This window comes from Sorex fumeus, unplaced genomic scaffold (assembly GCF_029834395.1).
Source record: "Sorex fumeus unplaced genomic scaffold, SorFum_2.1 ptg000037l, whole genome shotgun sequence".
NCBI classification, from domain to species: Eukaryota; Metazoa; Chordata; class Mammalia; order Eulipotyphla; family Soricidae; genus Sorex; species Sorex fumeus.
The window spans coordinates 14211075-14229968 of record NW_026606094.1 but is presented as its reverse complement, the minus strand read 5'-3'; the positions used below and the strand labels follow the sequence as shown (position 1 = coordinate 14229968).

Sequence of the window (18894 nt, the reverse complement as noted above, 5' to 3'; positions counted from 1 at the left end):
GTCTTAGGTTTCAGAAAATGTAGCTATTTCTCCCAAAGCACAGCTTTTATTAAGCTCTAAAGTATTTTCCTCTATGTTTCATTTGACACCTATTTTTATTCAAAGATGTATTCCTATTTGGTGTGAACAGACAAATAGACAGTGAGGAAAAAAATATTTCTTTAAGTTCTTTTCATTTATTTATTCTGTATTAAAGACCTGTTATTTTAACATTATTGATAGTTGAGCTTGAGCATATATTTTAACACCCATCTTACCACCAGTGTCAACTTCCATACTTCTAAAATACAGATCAATTAGACTGCTTAACTGAATTTAGTTTTTCCATCAATATTATTTTTTAAATATAATTCTCCCCATAAAAAGTAAACATTAATGTTACAACACCATGACCTTTTTTATTAAATAATACTTCTACCTTAATTATATGAAACAGTAAAAATATCAAAATACATAATTTTATAACATCCTCTCTAATCATATTTTTAGATTATTTGGAGGGGGGAGTTAGGCCACACCTGCAATGTTCAAGGGATACTCGTGGCTCTACATTTGGAATCACTCTTGGGAGGCTCAGGGGACTACACAGAATGTCAGGGATTAAACTCAGGTCAGCTGTGTGCAAGAGCAAGTGTCCTACCTGCTGTACTACTGCTCCAGCCCCTATTTTTTTAAATACATTACCATTAATTCAATGATGCGTTATAAATTGAAATGAAATAAAAATCAACAGAATAAAAAGATTTAAAACATTAAAAGTAGAAATTGGTTGTGGGGAAATGAGTGGAAGAAGAGAACATGAGACTAGAAGAGACCCTGGGTAGTGGTGGAGGGATATGGACTCTTGGGGGTGGGGGGCAGTATTTTTGTATATACATAGCCATCAACTTTATAATTTTCCTTTGATACCATAAAGTTATCTTATTATCTCATTCCTACTCTGGATAAACTGGCAGGCTACCGAATGTAACCTGCCCACACGGCAGAGTCTGGCAAACTCCCCGTGGTGTACCCAATATGCCAAATACCAGTAACAATGAAGGGTCTCATTCTCCTAACTCTGAAAGAGCCTTGAATATGGCACTTTTTAAAAAATCTCAGGGCTAGGACGAAGGAGACGTTACTGGGGCCTGCTCGAGGCAATCGGCAAATAACAGGATGGTGTTATCGTGGTCGTGACCATAAAGTTTAAACTATTGTAACTACTTAAATTCCCATAAAGGAATTTAAACAAAAGCACTTTCCCTATAGCTTTAAAGCACAATTAAAGCAATGTATTGATTATTGCAAACATAATCTATTTATCCATGCAATTACCCATAAATTTAAACAAAATTTAAACCTGAATAAACAAAAGAACAGTCTGAAAAATACATATACATATAAATTTTTTGATATTTTTATTAAAAAACTACATTTACACAGTTTTTGATGGTTGAGTTTTAGGCATATAATATTTCAACACCAATTCTACCACCAGTGTTAACTTCCCTCCACCCCTGTTCCCAGATTCCCTCCACACACCAACCCATCCCCACCTGTCAACTTGACAGACACATTACAATGTTTCAGTGGCTGCAACTTAGATCTCCTGTTTTCAGTTTTGCTGAGTCTGTGTTTTGGCTATATGACTACACCACTCATATCATCCATATAACTGAAGCCTGGATGCCTTTTCATCCATTATATGTTCATCCATTATTTATATATTTTTTTAAGTTTCTAAAATTCCAAAGGTTCCAAAAGTATCACAATAGAATCATTTTTAAATTTTATTAAATTAAAATCAGAGTATAAATACGTGAAAAATTATAAATTACACACATTAAAAATTGCATTAGAATAGCTGTTCAAATTCAACAGTCAAATATATTTTAAAACATTTCCTATATTCAGAAAGCTATTATTACATCTTATTTAATTTTTCAACTATATTTCTCTTTGAATTAAATAGCAGCAAACTGATTACTAATCAATTAGATTCTGACTTTGACCTTAGGTATAATACAAAATAGAAGTTTACATCCTCTGTCCTTCCCAATTGCTTTTAGGGACATCAGTTATTCACTACATTTTATTCTACTATTAAAGGAAAGGCAACCAAGTGATGCATCTGAAATGTTGTCAATATTTCACTAGCTTCACTAGAGCCCCTGAATGCCCCAGAGGAGTAGTCAGTCAGTAAATCAGCCCACTGAGGCTCTGACAGCTATGACAGATATATGCAAGGTACATTATTACCCACTCTTAAAACACAATCATCTAAATAAATCTGTCAAAACTCTCAATTTTTGAAAAATAGTACAAATATTTATAAATCTCCAAATACATTGAGTTCACATGTGCCACCTTTGAAACCTGAAATAAGTCACCGTTTCTTTGGGCTTTTTTTTTTTTATCTTGTTTTAACCTATAAACAAAGAAGACTAGTCTCAAGCTGTAAATTCTCCACTAGGGTAATATTGTAGAAGGTGTTTTTTGAGGTATCAGGCAGAGCATTGAAAATTTATCAGGCATCTTTCACCATTTCTGAGAAATCACCTCATCTCCAGCCAAGCTCTTTGCTGTATCTGAGTCAACAATGTGATACGCAAGGATGAGCATTCCTTTGAGATATCTGCATTCATGGACAGACTATGAATAGGCACAGAGAGCTAACAATCTTATGACAGTCCTTCAGCTGGTCTTGCCTGAGCATTTAGATCTTGAAACATAAAATATATTGTTACAAATCACTTTCCCTATAGCTTTAAAGCACAATTAAAGCAATGTATTGATTATTGCAAACATAATCTATTTATCCATGCAATTACCCATAAATTCCATTGCCCAACGGTAAAAGAGTAATGAAAAAAAATATGTTATGAAAAAAATGTTAGAGCTCTTAGAATTCAAACCGTAGACTTAGGCAATCACCCAAAGCTCCTTCTGTGTTTCTATACTCCTGATTCTCTGGAAAAATTTTACATCAGTAAGCCCTTGTCATTAGCAAGCCTTAACCTTACTCCTATGTCTGGAAGTACTGCAATTAAGTTAAAAAAGAAAGAAATGTGGTTGCTAAAGTGACACTTTAAAAACGCAGACTGCTAAGAGCACACACATGGGTGAGTAGGAGGGATGGACACTGCACTAATGCGTTTCACAGCTGCTTGAGCAGGGCAGAAAAACACCTAAGGTAGAGCTAGAGCCCCCATAAGCCATCTGATATGAAGAGACTGCACGGCTGCTCTCAAAGGAGATGGTGCCCTTGTTCCCTGCATGGTCTGAAGGTCACACATGTTAATGAGATGGCTTAGTACTTCTGCCAGAAAGTTCATTCAAAAAAATATGCAGTGGCAAGCAATGCAAATGTTCCAAATGTGGAACAGAAGGAACGACCCTCCCAAATTGTGCACATGTCTGCTTAGCAAAAATAAAAAGCAACACTTTCAACTCAATATTGGCTTCCAGTTGATGAAACTACATTCCCCTTTCCCCCCAAGGTAATTGTTTGCTGTCAACAGAGGGTGGGATAATCATTATCTCCACGTTATCAGTCTCTTGTTTGTGAATATGCACTGACATCATTCTTACTAGAACTTTCACCCTTTCACACAAACTGAACTCTCAGCCTGGGCCTTCTCTACTATGCCTGACAATTCATCATTATTCCTTCTTCAACTCCTTCTAAGTTGCCTTCTTCCCCATATCACACAGATTTTCATGTTAAATTCCTTAACACACAATTTAAATTAATCCATTTAGTATTACGTTACATATTCTTAACAAGTTATTGTAAAAGTCTCAAACTTACTAAAGGCATCAGATGAAAAGTAAAATTACATGAAGGTGTTTATGTGTCTATATAAATATTTTATTTGTAACTCTTATGAGTTCCCCAAAAGAAATCATTCCTCATGTATATAGGAATAATACAGTCTATTATTACAAATATCTTATATAAACAAATCATTGACTTTTTCCTCACTGTCTCATATACAGGCAGGGTACCAATTCAGTCCACTGTGTCCTTACCCTCAGGGCCTCGATGACTAGGTCTCTGGCCTCCAGCTCTCCTTCCATCACGCTCAGCAGCATCCGAAGCTCTGGTTTACTGAGGGTGTCCACATCAAACTCTTTCTTCTGCAACACAAAAATTTTAAAAGCAATGAAAAAAGACTCCTCGTACCAATCCGCACATCCCCAAGTTAGGCAACAGGTCACATTATCCCCGAGGCTCCCCAAATCTATGAGGTCTGGAGACCCTGTTGAGCTGCAGCTAGTCTCGGCCCTAATCTAGGAGAAGGGCATGTCTTCCGAGATGAATGCTTGTCTCTGCCGTCTTTCCTCTGTGGAGCTGTTTTCCCAATCTGCTGCACACCTGGATTCAGAACCTCTTGAAATTACCATTCTAAAATCCCTGGAGTTTGTAACAAAACAAACCCAGTGTGTGTAGGGAAAGTTGTGGGGGCAGCAAGAAAAAGAAGAATGTCTTCCTAGAAAGGTCCCACCATAAAGGCTCCAGGGAGGTTGCTCTACATTCCAGAACCTCCAGTAATAACAGGTCATGTTTACAGAGCACCACTGCAGAGGCCACCAGCTGGCAGCCTACAGTCAAATCTGGCCCACAGATGTTTTTCTTAGGCCACGAAGTGTTTTGCTTTTAATTCATCCAGACTGAAAACTCAGAAGGTGTCACAAAAAAAAAAACAAAAAAAAAACCAGATCACTAACTACTTCTTAAAATTCAGATGGGGGATTGGAGAGATAGTAAGGTGGGTAAGGTGCTTGTCTTATACAAGGCTGTGCTGAACTGGGTTTGGTCCCCAGCACTACACATGGTCCTTGAAGTCTCACTAGGAGTGATCCCTGGGACAGAACCAGGAACAAAAACAAACAAACAAAAAATAAGATAAAATAAATTAAAAATTCAGATGGGGAGGTGGTACAGGAGAGAGGGCACATGCCTTGCATGTGGTCAACCCCAGTTCAATCCTCAGCTCCAAAGAGTTCTACAAACATTGCTAAATTCAGGCCTGGAAGTCCACAAGTACTACCAGGGTGCAGAGGGTCCAAACAGCACTGAATCCTCAGGAGCTCATATTGAACCACTGATCTAGTTAGCCAGGAATCACTGGAAGGTGCCCTGAGCCTCCTGGACACTACTTGGGAGCATCCCAGCAAAATAAGGTAAAATTCAGATGATTGGATAATACCAGATTTACATTCTCACACAGCAAGAATCTGCAGAATCAAGGAACAGCTGGCACTTTAGCAAAACAAGTTCTATACATTTGTTACTACCCTAATAAACACACATACACACACACACACACACACACACACACAGAGGAATTTGTACTTTTAAGTACAAGATCTGGCCCTTCATACACTTTTAGTCATATACACTGATGGTCAGGTGAATCTAGAACGCCCAGCTATGAGGGCATCACTTTCTTATGCATGTCCTCATGTTCTTGTCATTCCTAAAATAAAGGCTTAGGAGGATAATCCAACAATCAAATCTATATATTTTCATGTCTCCTCTCCTGTTCATAAGTGACTGAACTCTCTAGGAGCAAGGAAGTCAAAACACACTAGTTAAAGGCTTAAAGTTTGGATGCTGTGATAACCTCTCCCTAGGAGATATTCTTTTGGTGGTGACTGAACCAAGACAGAACCTTTTAAGAACCACTGTCCTAATTAGGACCCTGGCCCTCTGACTGAAAAGAGCTGGGAAATGTTGACTAGAAAACCTTTAGGACCTGTTTCCTAATTATCAACCCAAAACACTGGCCCCCTGTGATGTTACTGCATCACTGTATGTCCATGTGACATCTGATTTTCATTGCATGTTTCCCAACTATGAATATTCATCATATCCTACACCCCCCCAATATGCATTTTTCTGGAATGTTCCTAAATATATATATGTATATGTATGTGTGTGTGTGTGTGTGTGTGTGTGTGTGTATCACCCTAACTCAACTCAGCACATATCCATACCTTTGCTTTCTGAAGCCAGCCTTCTGCTTCCTACACCATGTTGTCTACATATGGCCTGTAGATCAAATTCTTTTTCATTCATTCAGCTGTTCCTGTGACTTTCAGGTGAGAGTAGGTAGCTAAACCATGTGGATCTTTCAGGGGAGCAACCAAATGAAGAGGAACTGGTGTCTGGGAGGTGTGGGTCATACATATATCCTCACCCTTTGCTTTTAAATCCCATTGATGTGACACTGATATCTAACACTTTGAAACTAACCCTTGCCCTTTCTTCACAATAACTTCAACAGAAGTAGCAGAAGGAGGTTCAGTTAACATGTTCACTGTAGTGAATCCACAGTCTGTGCAACCTCTGCAACACACACTCTACTGCTACCTTGGGTAGGAGAGACTCACTTGACAAGCACAGTCACCTTGGAAGGGAGGGAACACACATTCATTCCCAAGGGACCTGGAACACCCAGCCTCCAAGCCAGTCTTTGAAACATTCTACAATCATACTTCTCATCTTCACTGCATCCAAGTATGCTCAGAGCCAACACTAATCTGCAAGATAGAATCTTCTCTTTTTTTCAGTTGAGAAAACCACAACTCAGTGAAGTCAGATAAATGTTCCCAGATCAAGCAATCAGGAAATGGCTGAAATTAACTAAGTACTGTGACTTGTCAGCGGCTTATCAGCACAGTGCTAACATTCTAGAGAAGAAAATAGTGTCATTTTATCAATCCTTCAAAAATAACTAGCTTAGCATCTACCATACCTGGCCCTCTCACTAACCTTACAAGTGCCACCAAAGTAAATAGAGCAAACCCCATACATGACTCCAGGGGTTTTCAAACAGGTATAACCAGAACTGGTCACTTCTCGGTTTCAAAGAAATTTTCTGAAGGGAGATAATAGTTTAAAGGAGAAAAATAGATAAGTGAGATGGTTCTCCAAAGACTTTGAAGGAATGTTCCCATTAAAATTTGTTTCTTTGCACACGCAAGCAGCGGAGTAGTTACACAGAATGATAGGGTCTGAGACTAGCAGAAGAGAAACTTATACAGTGACCTAGGAAGTATCTCTTAATGTTAGTCCTAGACAGTACCTCATAATGGAGCCTACAGCCAGAAGAACCAAGCCTGTGCTCAAAGGGTTGGAATTTTTAGCTCCATCCCCTAAGCTCTGCAGAGGTGAGAGTGTCTAGGAATTGAGTCTTTCTCCACTGGCCAATGATTTACACAACCATTCAGAAACAATGAAGCCTCCTAAACACCCAAAGGATAGGGCTTGGTGAGCTTTCAGACTGGTGAACGCTTGGGGGTACTTGTATTATCTAATCTCATGCCATCTCTGGGTAAATAGTGTCAGAATTGAATTGCAGGACACCCACAACTAGGATCCAAAGAAATGCCTACTGTGTTATAGGGAATCTCCTTTCCCATATTATAAATCAGGGTAAGGTACCCAAAATAAAAGCATACAAGAAGTCTAAAAATGAAGGCCATTTTATTGTTTTAAAGGGTAGCTTAGACATTCCCTGTAAACAGAAAAACCAAATGTGGAGTTAACCCTGAAATCAGGTGTCTGAACTGCTTGGGTCCATTTATACATGATTTTTGCTGTCTACAAGTGCCACAGAAATTCACACATTTGAAGATGCAGGTGTCAGCCGAATTTACAGGTATGACAATCCAATTATGGAGAGTCCATTTTAAGACATATGTAGAGTTTTTACTGTGTAGCTTCTGGTGCACTAAACCTGAGCTGTTCACAGAGCAACTATATTCAAATTCTGGGCTCAGATTCTACTCTTGCTACATCACTATGTCATATTAAGTCTGAGGATACAACTGTTCTCAAATTCAAGCATGCATAGCTATTCCCTTGAACCCATGTTGAGCTAGACTGCTAAACATCTGGAATTTCAAACCTATGTCTGAAGTGGGGTTATGATTTCACCTTTCTAATAACTGCTGCTGAAGGCTGGTGGTTCAAGGATTACACATAGAGAAGAATGTCACTAACTTTTTGGAGTCTCTGCCCACTCTCTTCTACATAGATGAAATTCCAACACATGTACCAGAGTGTTCTTAGGAAGATTAAATGGGAACAAATATAAAAGTACTAAATAAAGGTGGGGGATTACTATTATTGAAGCTCAGAGTACTTTATGTTGTTTTATTTTAATAAAAACTATTTTAAAAACTTGGATGTTTTATTTAGGGAGGAGTGGAATTCTGGCTCTAAGCCTATTTCTTTGAAAAGCCACCAGACCAAGTCCAATAAATTCAGTTTATTGACTATGATGAAAGACTCTTCTATCCTGGTTTTTACCCACTGAGATGGAAGAAGAGGCTACAGTTATACTATGTGTTTGAGGGTAATGTTTTATTAATGCTGTTGCTGGTTGTTCTAAAGATTTTAATTAATTGTATATTTTATTGCCCTTGTTTCCCCGAAGCTTCATAAGCAGAGCACTCCATTTTGAAAACTAATAAATTATGAAAGACGTTGCCAAGATTCTAATTCACATTAGAGTCAGGAGAGCTTGCCCTGGTTCAATCACCATCAACATCACAATATGTGACCTGCAACCAACACTTTTGTTTTTAATAGACTACCCTCAAAAAAAAGGGAGATTCATTAAAAAAAAAAAAAACTGCTACAAAAATCTTTGCTAAACCACAAATTACACAGAATGTCTTAACAAACCGCAATCTAGAAATCTGTGTATTAATTTCAATATAGTGTGTCTGTCTGCCCTTCTCTTCCATACATCTAAACAGCTTGCTCGCAATTCGGTATTTTTAGGGGGGGAAAAATGAAACCCCAAATAAAAATCCAAATTAAAAACTCCCACTGTTCATTATGAGGTAACATTTATATAACTTGGCTTACAGATAGTCCGAAAGTACTTAGATACAGAGAAACTAAGTGTTGGTGCTAGAGATAGTACAGCTGGTAGGGTGCTTGCCTGCATGTGGGTGCCCAGGGTTCAATTCCAGCACCCTATATGAACCTCAGACTACCAGCACGAGTGATCCTTCAGCACAGAGCTAGGAATAAGTCCTCAGCACTGCTGGGTGTGGCCCCAAAAACAAAAAAAGAAAAAGAACAAAGAAAATAAAGAGTAATTGCTAAAGTTCTTTTACCTTCTTTGATTTAACAACAAATATTTTGTTGGTGGATTCTGGGCCACACCCAGTGGTGCTCAGGGGTTCCTCCTGGCTGGGCACTCAGGAATATCTCCTGGCAGTGCACAGGGCACCACAAAAAGGATAAAACTCAGGTTCGTGCTGTGCAAGGCAAATGCCCTAGTCACTGTACTATCGCTTCAGCCCCTAAGAGAAAAATATTTTAAACCACTTTATTTAGACATAACTGGCATAAAAAAAACCTATACATGTTCAATGAATTCAATTTGATTAAAGTTTGGAGATAGGGATATACCCTTAAAAATGGTTCCACAAGCTAGGTAATAGTCACCTACGAAACTTTACTCTTCTTTTTTTATTATTATTCTTGGCAATGAATCTTAAAATACTTTAAGACTTCATATCTAATTTTCAGAAGATGACAGAAGACAGGAGCAATCCAAAAATAAAATCACCCACAAAAATATTCAGGGGGAGCTGGAGAAATAGTATAGTGGTGTTTGCCCTGCACATGGCTGGCCTGGGTTCAATCCCCCACACCCCACCAGGAGTGATCTCGAATGCAGAGCCCAGAAGTAAGCCCTGAGCACCAATTTGTGTGTCCCCACCCCCTCCAAAAAAAAAAAAAAAAGGATAATCATCCAGGCATCCAGAAAAAACCCTGTCCCTAAAACCCACAGCAAACATGTTCCCAGATTAACCCTTATTACTCAATTTGTTTTCCCTAAATAACAAAGAAAAATCCAACTTTCATTTCTCAGTGATGGCGATGCACTAAAAATATCCTAATCTACTTCAACTCCAAATACCTTACTGCTTGTCATATTTGATGTCTGCCAGGAAAAGTACTCCAGGAAAAGCAATTCTTAACAACTCACTTTTAAAATCTGGCGGAGGCATCTTAAACTAAGCCAGAATCTGCTCTTCCAAAAAAGAGTGCACCTTCCTTGGGACATAAACATATATGAAAAAGGAGACATCCTCTCCCCCAACTCTTTACTACTTGGTGCAGCAGTTTTCAAAGGCTCTGAATTACTCTGGGTGGCATGAAGATGTCTTGGATATTCTCCTGGACTTTTTCATAAGTTGAGAGAAAAGAAGGGAGAAGACAAAATGAAACTTGGCTAAATTAACTCACCTTAAAATACCAGAACTGAATATAGAAAAATGCCAAATTTCTTCGATGTATGAAAAATATCTAAAATAGTAGATCTTTGTAGGAAAATAAATGGATGAAGACCCAGCTATATAGACCCCAAATGTAGTTACCTATATCTTTTTTATTTTTAGTTTTTATTAGTGATACACCATGAGGTACAGTTGTAGACTTACAAATTTTTGTGCTTGGGTTTCAATTATACAATGATCAAATACACATCCCTCCACCAGTGCCCATTTCCCACCACCACGGATCCGAGTATCCCTCCCACCCCCCATGCCCCTTCTACCACCTATCTTTTAAGAATCTGCGGAGATCTGGGAAAATGGCTCAATGGGGCAAAACACACACTTCATTGGTGAGAGCTCTGGGTTTGATCCCCAGCACTGTAAGGAGTGACCAGGAGCACTGCAGGGTATGCCCTCCCTCTCCCAAACATTACCGTTCCCAAAATTAATGGAATCCGTATATTGTTTTAATGCAAAAATGCTTTAAGAGAAATTATCATTTAAAATAGCAAAACAGCCTCCTCAGATTTATGCCCAAACATTTAAATTAAGTTAGGATCAAATTTCAGTGAACCAACATGCTCTGGCTATTCCCACAAACACCAAGGGCCCCTCCTTCAATTACAAATCTAGCAGGTTTTGATTACACTTGATCAATGAACTGACCACATGGGAGGGAGGTGGGGTGCTTGAGAAAGCAGATGGACTAGAGGAGTATTTCACCTTGCTGGATCTCAGATTTGGAGGAGTAAAAAAGAATGTTAAACTAAGTAATTTCTAAAACCTCTTCCAGACCCCTAATGGCCTTATTTCAAATACCATCAGAGGAATTAGATTACTGGACTGAGGAAATTTAGGTCATTCCTGAAATCTCTGAGAAATCTTTGAGGAAATTTGGTTTAGCATCTTTGCTCAGAAGCTGCAAAAATGTACTTTCCTCCAAGTCTAATATTGTAAGCTAATAATTAACAATGGGCTTAGAATTACCTCTGTAAGCAAAATTTATGCTTTGGGGACAAATTAGAAAGGTTGCAAAGGAAGGAAAAAAGCAATGAAACATTTTGAAATTTTAAGGAGAAAATAAAAACTTGAATACTGTATAATTAGCAGGGAAAAAATTAAATATACTTTCCAGGTACGTAGAACACTTAGAATATTAGAAGAATGTGAATTTAGCCTACTATAAATAAGGCTTTTCAGGAAGTATTGTACATGTTATGCTCTAAAGTGGCTTAAATTCTCTAATATTTTATCATACTTTGAGATTATTCCTCCTGATCTCTAGAGAAAACTATGTTCCTGGTGGAGTTTGCATTCCTTGAGGGTGCTCTTTCTAAGAATTCCACTTTTCTTCAGGAATTAGCTCAAACCCTGTTTTCCACATCTCTTTCTTTCTTTTTTTTTTTTTTGGCTTTTTGGGTCACACCCGGCGGATGCACAGGGGTTACTCCTGGCTCTGGCTCTGCACTCAGGAATCACCCCTGGCGGTGCTCAGGGAACCATATGGGATGCTGGGAATCGAACCCGGGTTGGCCGCATGCAAGGCAAATGCCCTACCCGCTGTGCTATCACTCCAGCCCCTCCACATCTCTTTCTAATCTCCAGAAATCTCTCCACTTCTCAATTCTGAGTCTATTTTATTACATCATTTGGCAGTATGTTATGTCCTGCCTTGTTATACTTCCTAGTTATATTACACTCGCTTATCTCTGTTTAAACTCTCTATTTCTCACCCCTACTAGTCATTGATCAGGACAAAGGGAGTACTGTACTTGCATAATTTTACCTATTATGTATCATACACACACAATTGTTATACAATGCCTATTTTATTTAGTGTAAAAACACAAAGCAGAGGCTGGAGCAACTGTCCAGCTGGTAGGGCGTTTGCTTGCAGGTGGCCAGTCTGGAATCATCCCCAGCACCACAGAGGGTTCCTTGAACACCACCTGAGTGAAGAACCAGTAGCAAGCTCTGAGCACCACTGGGGTGGTTCAGGACCAAAAAACAACAAAACCAAAAAATATAAATAAAGACACGAACGATGTACCAGTCTAAATTGTAATACTTCATGTCAACAAAGTAACTTGGAATAATCAAAACTAGGGCAACTGACTGTGTCTTTGGAGAGTTGGGAGCAGGAGGGTGGAGGAGGGTTGGGTCACACCTGGCAATGTTCAGGGATGAAGGGAGGAAGGAAGGAAGGGCGGGAGGGAGGGAGGGAGGGAGGAAGGGAGGGAGGGAGGGAGGAAGGGAGGGAGGAGAGATACTGAGAACTTGGGGTCTGCACCTCAAATCAGCCATGCTGTCTGGGGTCTTTAATGCAAAACAAGGAACTAGATGCACTGGAAGGAGGTAAAAAAATTGTCAACAAGTAAACAGAATGTCTGGAAGGAAACCCAGTAATAGACTTAACTATTTTGAAGTAATAGTAACTTAAAAGCAGCAAGCACCCAGGCAGGGACAGCAGTGCCCAATAATTAAGTTCAGCTACTTCCGTTATTTCAGACCTCAATTGTCTCTATTTCCTCTTGGAAAAAGGGTCTTATCCCAGATAAAACAAATGCCTATTTCCATCAACTCCACTTTCCACAAAACATTTACTGTATGTGAGGCATAGATCATCTCCTCATGCAAGCTGACATCCAGATCCAGTAAGTCTGGTAAAAAGCGTATAATGCACCAAAGAATATCAATGATCTGTAGTTGTCAAGTATAAGCATAACTATCTTCAATGAAGAGACTGAGACATAGATGGCTAAAACTGCATTCTTAGAGTCATAAAGCTCTTCCATGGAAGAGCTCAGATCTTTGGAATCATAATGTTACCTTATCAAGGAAACAGAGACAGTCAAAATTAAATCATACTGTAAACAAGTATCAATTCCAGATTACAATGTTAACTTGGGTATACTGCACTTACTAAAATAACCTTTAAAACTAATCTCCAACCTTTAATATTACTTACTAACAGCTTATTGTGACAGCAATTTCCCCCCTAAAATCAGAACTTTGCAGGGATTGGGTTGGGGGTATGATGAGGTGGTCACGCTCAGTGATGTCCAGGGGCTACATCACTCCCAGAGGGGCTAAGTGGACTACGGTGGTGCAAGAGATGAACCCTGAGCTTAAAAAAATCAGTTTCTACATGTGATTTGGCATATTATGCACAGAATTTACAAGATGTTCATTCTTTGTGGATGTTCTAACAGATTCAACAGCAAAAAATAAATGTTGCTATCAATACCATCAACATCAACAACTGATCTCTACTTTTTATGAAATCGAAGACAAATGAGAAATTTCCTTTTTCTCATTATACTAGTCCTCCAAAGGAAGGCCCAAAGAGAAGAACACAAGGGCATTCAAATAAAGTCTTCTAAACAGTCAGGGTCTTCAGGGTCTTTGCATATGCCAAACCATGTGAGTGGACCTAGGAGAAATTGTTCATCCTTCCAAAGTGCATTTGTGGTTTCAGGGGTGGTCCATGGCAGTGCACAAGGGACCAGATATGGTACCAGGATCAAATCAGTTCTGAAGCCCAAGCTATCACATGGAAGGAAAGTATTTTACCTCCTGTAGTATCTTTCTGAACCTTCCTACAATTATTTAAGTTGAATTCTAGTCCCACATTCCTGGGCATCTTCCCCAGTGCCAAAGCACTATCTAATTTCCTTATTCCAATGGAAATCTGAGTTTTATTCCCTTTCACTTGATTCTGAACCTTTATTCCCTTTTCTTGTTTCCAAACTGCCTCACATTTCTCTTGGCCCCCTTTTAATTATTCCCACTTCCATATCCCAGTAGGTGGTTTAGTTTTGACTCTATTGGAAGAATTTAGGATGGGAAGTGGCTATTACCAGTCCACCTACATCCCCAGCCTTAATCATGGTTTTGAAGAGAAAAAAAAGAATCTGCAGGGAAAACTAATAATGCTAGAAGTCAGGATTAAAACAAATTTTAATCTGTTAAGCATCTGAAATAGCATGAGAAAAGCCTTTTGGAAAGGGACAACAATAACAACAAATGAAAATTATGAAAGAAAAAGGTCATCATCTATTGTGTTAATTATCACAAATCAGAGGCCATTGATTTCAACACATCTAATAGCACACAAAGGAAATTCTCCAACTGGTCAATCAACACTAAAAAAATCATGACAGCTTTTTGGTAAGGGTTTCTTTCCTTCCTCCAGCAGATGTTGGTCAAGCCCTATCATGTGCCTGGCAGCGTTTGTGCTAAGTACCCTCTGCTTTTTATTCACAAAGCAAACCTGCATAGCATTAGCGTCCCTCTCTCAGAAACAGCCTGGCTGTCAGTGAGAGCAAGAGCAGATATTTGCGAAAGGCTGACTAAGTACTAAGTCTGGGAAGCATTTTCTCACCTCATAAAGTTACAGGAAACACAAGAGAATAGAACCAACCAACAATCTTTCTAGGCTTGGATTCAGTCATTGAGAGGACAAATGTTTTTCTCTCAACAAAACTGCTCCTGTGAGAAATATAATACCAACAGCCATACCAACAACAATAAAGTCCCCCTCCTCAAAAAAAAAGTGCAAATAAATACGCACCTTATAATTTAAGAGGAAATGAGAAGTGAAAACTATTACCTTGAAGCAGTTAAGAGTCTAATCTTTGGGGTATATTTTAGTTATAATTCTTCATATTGAGAAAAATTTCTAAGCACATAGTTGAGCCTGAAATAGAAATTCTTTATGTTCCTGTGGCCCAGAGCACAGAAGGGCTCCTAGGGGTGGTCTGATCTGCCTACACCCACCTGCTTTCTCCCTGAGCAGGTCATCTTGCATCTCCAGACCAGGTAATGCATTCCCTTGGTAGTATGTTTTCCATTTTTCCAGATCTTTACATGGAAATCCCATTCATGACTCTTCCCTGCCTCCTCCCCAAGACTTGGCAGAGGATTAATGCCTCTCATGGCACCATCTTCGTTGAATGGACTCCCTGGATTTCTACACTACTTTAGACAGGTGAAGATGTTATTTATGATGCCTGTCCTTGGGGAAGAATTTGGTAATGTGTGGCAAATCTGATTAGTTCCTACTTAAAAATTATGCTGTGAAATTTTCATTACTTTACTGCCTCCATGTCGGCATAATTGCACAGCTGAAAGGAGTTGGCCAAATAGGCTAAGAAGGTTCTTTTCATTGGGTTTACGTTTCATATTGCCACCTGGAGACAAAAATTTCAAGATGCAGCTATTCATTTTTTTTTCAACATTCATTGACCATTTTTAATAAAAATCTAGGTTTTTCCTTGTCATGACATTTTTTTCTCTGCCATTAACTGCTCCAGAAAAAAAAAATGATAAAATTGGTGAGCAGCTTCCCAAACTTAGCTCCAAAAAAAGATCTTTATTTTCCTTAACTCTAAGTTCATTAGTGACAATAAAAATCAAGACACTCTCTGTTTTCCATACTGCCATATCCATTAGGAGCTATTTTCAGAGTAGAAATAGCAATAAGCCTATAAAAGTCATCACATTTGGCTAACACACTGAAAATAACCCAGGTATCTGGCATGGTTCACAGCAAGACTATTAATACAATCCTACTGAATAATGGAGCTGTTACCCAGCTTTATACTTGGGATGTTTTCAGGATTTAAACAGCTAAGAATAAGGATCTTGACAAACTAAATTTAAAACACTCCACTGAAAATCATATTAAGCTGAAAACTATAAATTAAACTTGTTTCTAAGCAACAATCTAAATAGTCAAAACTTAGTGGAAACACTCACTTTCAAAAATAGCCTACTGCTTTGGATCGATCCTTCATTGGCTCATTTCTGCCAAATGTACATACAAAAATGCATACTATGTAAACCGATTTGAAATGATGCTAACCTCTTAAATCCAAATAGGAACTACATGAAAAAGTAAGTCCATGGTTGCCACACACCCAAAATGCATTCAAAATGTCTGTAAATTTTTTGTCTTTATATAAGGAGCACTTATAATAACAACCATCAATCCTCGCCCTGGCTTTTCTTTCACTTTAAAATCAGTCTATAAGCCAAGCGGCTGATATGAAAAGACCATACCTTATTAAGCAAAAAGTAAAATAAAATGCCAGTTGACTGCATAGTCATTCAAAATTTTACTTAACAGTAATATTAAAATTAAAAAACATGCACACACTAATAGACTTAAAACTCCATAATGTCTCTCCTCAGATTCCAAAAGGATTCCAAAGAAATAACAAAGGAGTTTCACTCTCACAGATTTCCCACCAAAGCTATTTCCATCAAGCAGGGTAAAACAATCAAGTCCCCTCCTATCTGCAGTGAAAAACCGGAGGCCTGAACATTTCCAACAGCTGAGAGGGAGCACTGACCCTGTTAACACACATGTACCTGGTGCCCAAGGTTCTATCTACAATCCAACCGAATCAAATAATTTAAATTGAAAGACCCTAGAGTGGAGGTGTGCGTTGGTGTGTTGTTGGTATGAAAATAACGAGGACAGTGAAAGCCCAGACTTAACACACACACACACACACACACACACACACACACACACACACACACCTCCTTTCTCCCCTCCCCTTTCCATCTCTAGGACCTGAAGGTACCCCAAGGTCTCAGTTTCCCAGAAACTAAGGTTGTCTAAAAGCCCAGCTTCCTCCTTGCGTCTTGGAGTGGAGATTCACATTCTCACATGTAACTGGGCAGTTTCCAAGTGAAAGCTTAAGAAAGTTCACTTTTTTTTTTCCCTTCCCCATTGCGAACAATGAAAAATCAATTTTCCTAAAAGTTTCAAGTCAAAACGTGCCCGTTTCACTGGTGGCGACCAGCAACCCTCCTTCTTACTTTACAATTCCTACCCCAGCCTAAGCAGCTCCCTGCACATCTCTCCGCTCCCTCTCCACAACACCCCCAGACCCGGGGCCGCCCTGGCCATGAACCCCGGGTCCCCGCGCCCTTCATCCCACCCGCAATGCTCGCCCCAAGCGGCGGGAGCGCGGGGGCGCTCCGGGAGCCGCGGGTCTCCGCAGGGCAGCGCAAGCTCTCTCTGGGGGCACCCTCCCACACCCCCGCGACCGTGCCCCCTTTCCAGGGCAGCCCGTGCGAATCCAGATCTCCTGCCAGATCGGGACTGCGAACCGGGAGCGAGCCGAGCGACACTCGGAGGCAGTGGCAGTGGACGGTAGGAAAGGATGGGAAGAAACCTCCCCGGGGCTGCTGGACCCCTCGCGGAGAACAATGCGTGGAAAGCCGAGGCTGAACCCTCACTTCGCTGCATCCTCTTTGGAAGCAACAAGGGCTGACCCCTCCGAACTCCCACTCAGCGATAGGGTACAGGCAGTCGGAGCGCCAGCGCCAGCGCTCTTCAGGGGGCCCCGCGCACGCCAGGCACAGGCACACATATGCAAACATGCACACACGCATGCACACGCATGCACACGTATGCATACGCACACGCATGCACACGTATGCATACGCACACGCACATGCACATGCATGCACACACACACGCACATGCACATGCACACACACAATGCGCATCTCCACACCTGCTCCGCACGGACCCGCCTCCCCCTCTGCCTCTTCCCGGGACCCGCCTGGAGGCGCCCCGGCACCCCGAGACAAGCGCCCACGGCCACACGCGCAGCGACAGGCGAACAATGGGGGGGGGGGGTCAAGTTCTCCTGGAAACACCCCGCAGCCCGCGCCAGGAGGGCCCAAAGCCCACCGCCGCGGAGGGAGGTGGGGGCGCCCCAGAACCCAGCAAGGCGCTCTCGGATCAGGGGGAGACGGAGGCTGGCTTCTCGCGGGGTGGGGCAGAGATACCCGCAGGGTACCCAGGCCCCCCGCCGCCACCTCGTCCTCCCCCATCCCTCCCCCTTTGCCCCGACGTGCGGACCCCCTGCGGGGAAAAGCCCTGGAGCAGGGGGCGCCCCGGGAACCCCGCGGCGCGAGCCCCGTACCTCCGGAGCCCCCCAGCCCGCGCCCAGCCCGCGCCAACCCCGGTTACCGCGGGCTCCGCTGGGGCCCCCGCCGCGTCGTCCGGGGCGCAGGAGAAGTCGGGCTCGCAGCTCGCGCCGTCCGTCGCCATCTTCCCGCTCCAGCGGATCCGAACGCGAGCTCGCCACGGCGGTGGGCGCGGGAGCGGCTGCAGGCGCGGCGCTGGGGGACGCGGGCGCTCACTGCCCGGCCACCGCCGCCGCCGCCGCCGCTGCGCCCCGCCCCTCGCCGCCGCGCCCCGCCCCTCGCCGCCGCCGTGCCCCGCCCACGCCCCGCCCCTCCGCCCGCCAGGCTTGCTCCCGGCTTGGCCCCGGGCGAGGGTTGGCGCGGGGGCTACCTACCCTTTGCGGGAGAAGAGCGGGAAAGGGCGGGAGAGCGATTCCCCTGCCCCTGCAAGGGATCTCCGAGCCCCGAGGTGACGGCTCCTCCAGACGGATGAAGCATCAGGCCTTGAAGTTGAAGTCCCTAGAGTCCCCTCCCCCCCCACCCCCCCCACCCCCTGCAACCTTCCATGCAGCCCCTCCACCCCTCCCTCCGTGGGGGTCGCGCGAGGTCCCTGTCCCCCTTTACGTTTGTGTTGTTGTTGTTGTTTGCTTGTTTGCAAGGCTACCAACT

The 18894-nt window shown here is 41.8% G+C and overlaps 1 protein-coding gene across 2 annotated transcripts in view; it reads right to left on the bottom strand.

Moving 5' to 3' along the window:
* Window positions 1-18494, bottom strand: part of CTTNBP2 (cortactin binding protein 2) — a 157567-nt gene extending 139073 nt beyond the window's left edge. For both annotated transcript variants that reach the window (XM_056118605.1, XM_056118606.1), the window contains exons 1-2: window positions 18290-18494; window positions 4015-4122 (exon numbers count right to left, since the gene is read on the bottom strand). In XM_056118605.1, the coding sequence (XP_055974580.1) occupies window positions 4015-4122; window positions 18290-18370 (189 nt within the window). In that variant the 5' untranslated portion in view covers window positions 18371-18494. The remainder of the gene's footprint in view (window positions 1-4014; window positions 4123-18289) is intronic.
* Between the last annotated feature and the right edge of the window lie 400 nt (window positions 18495-18894).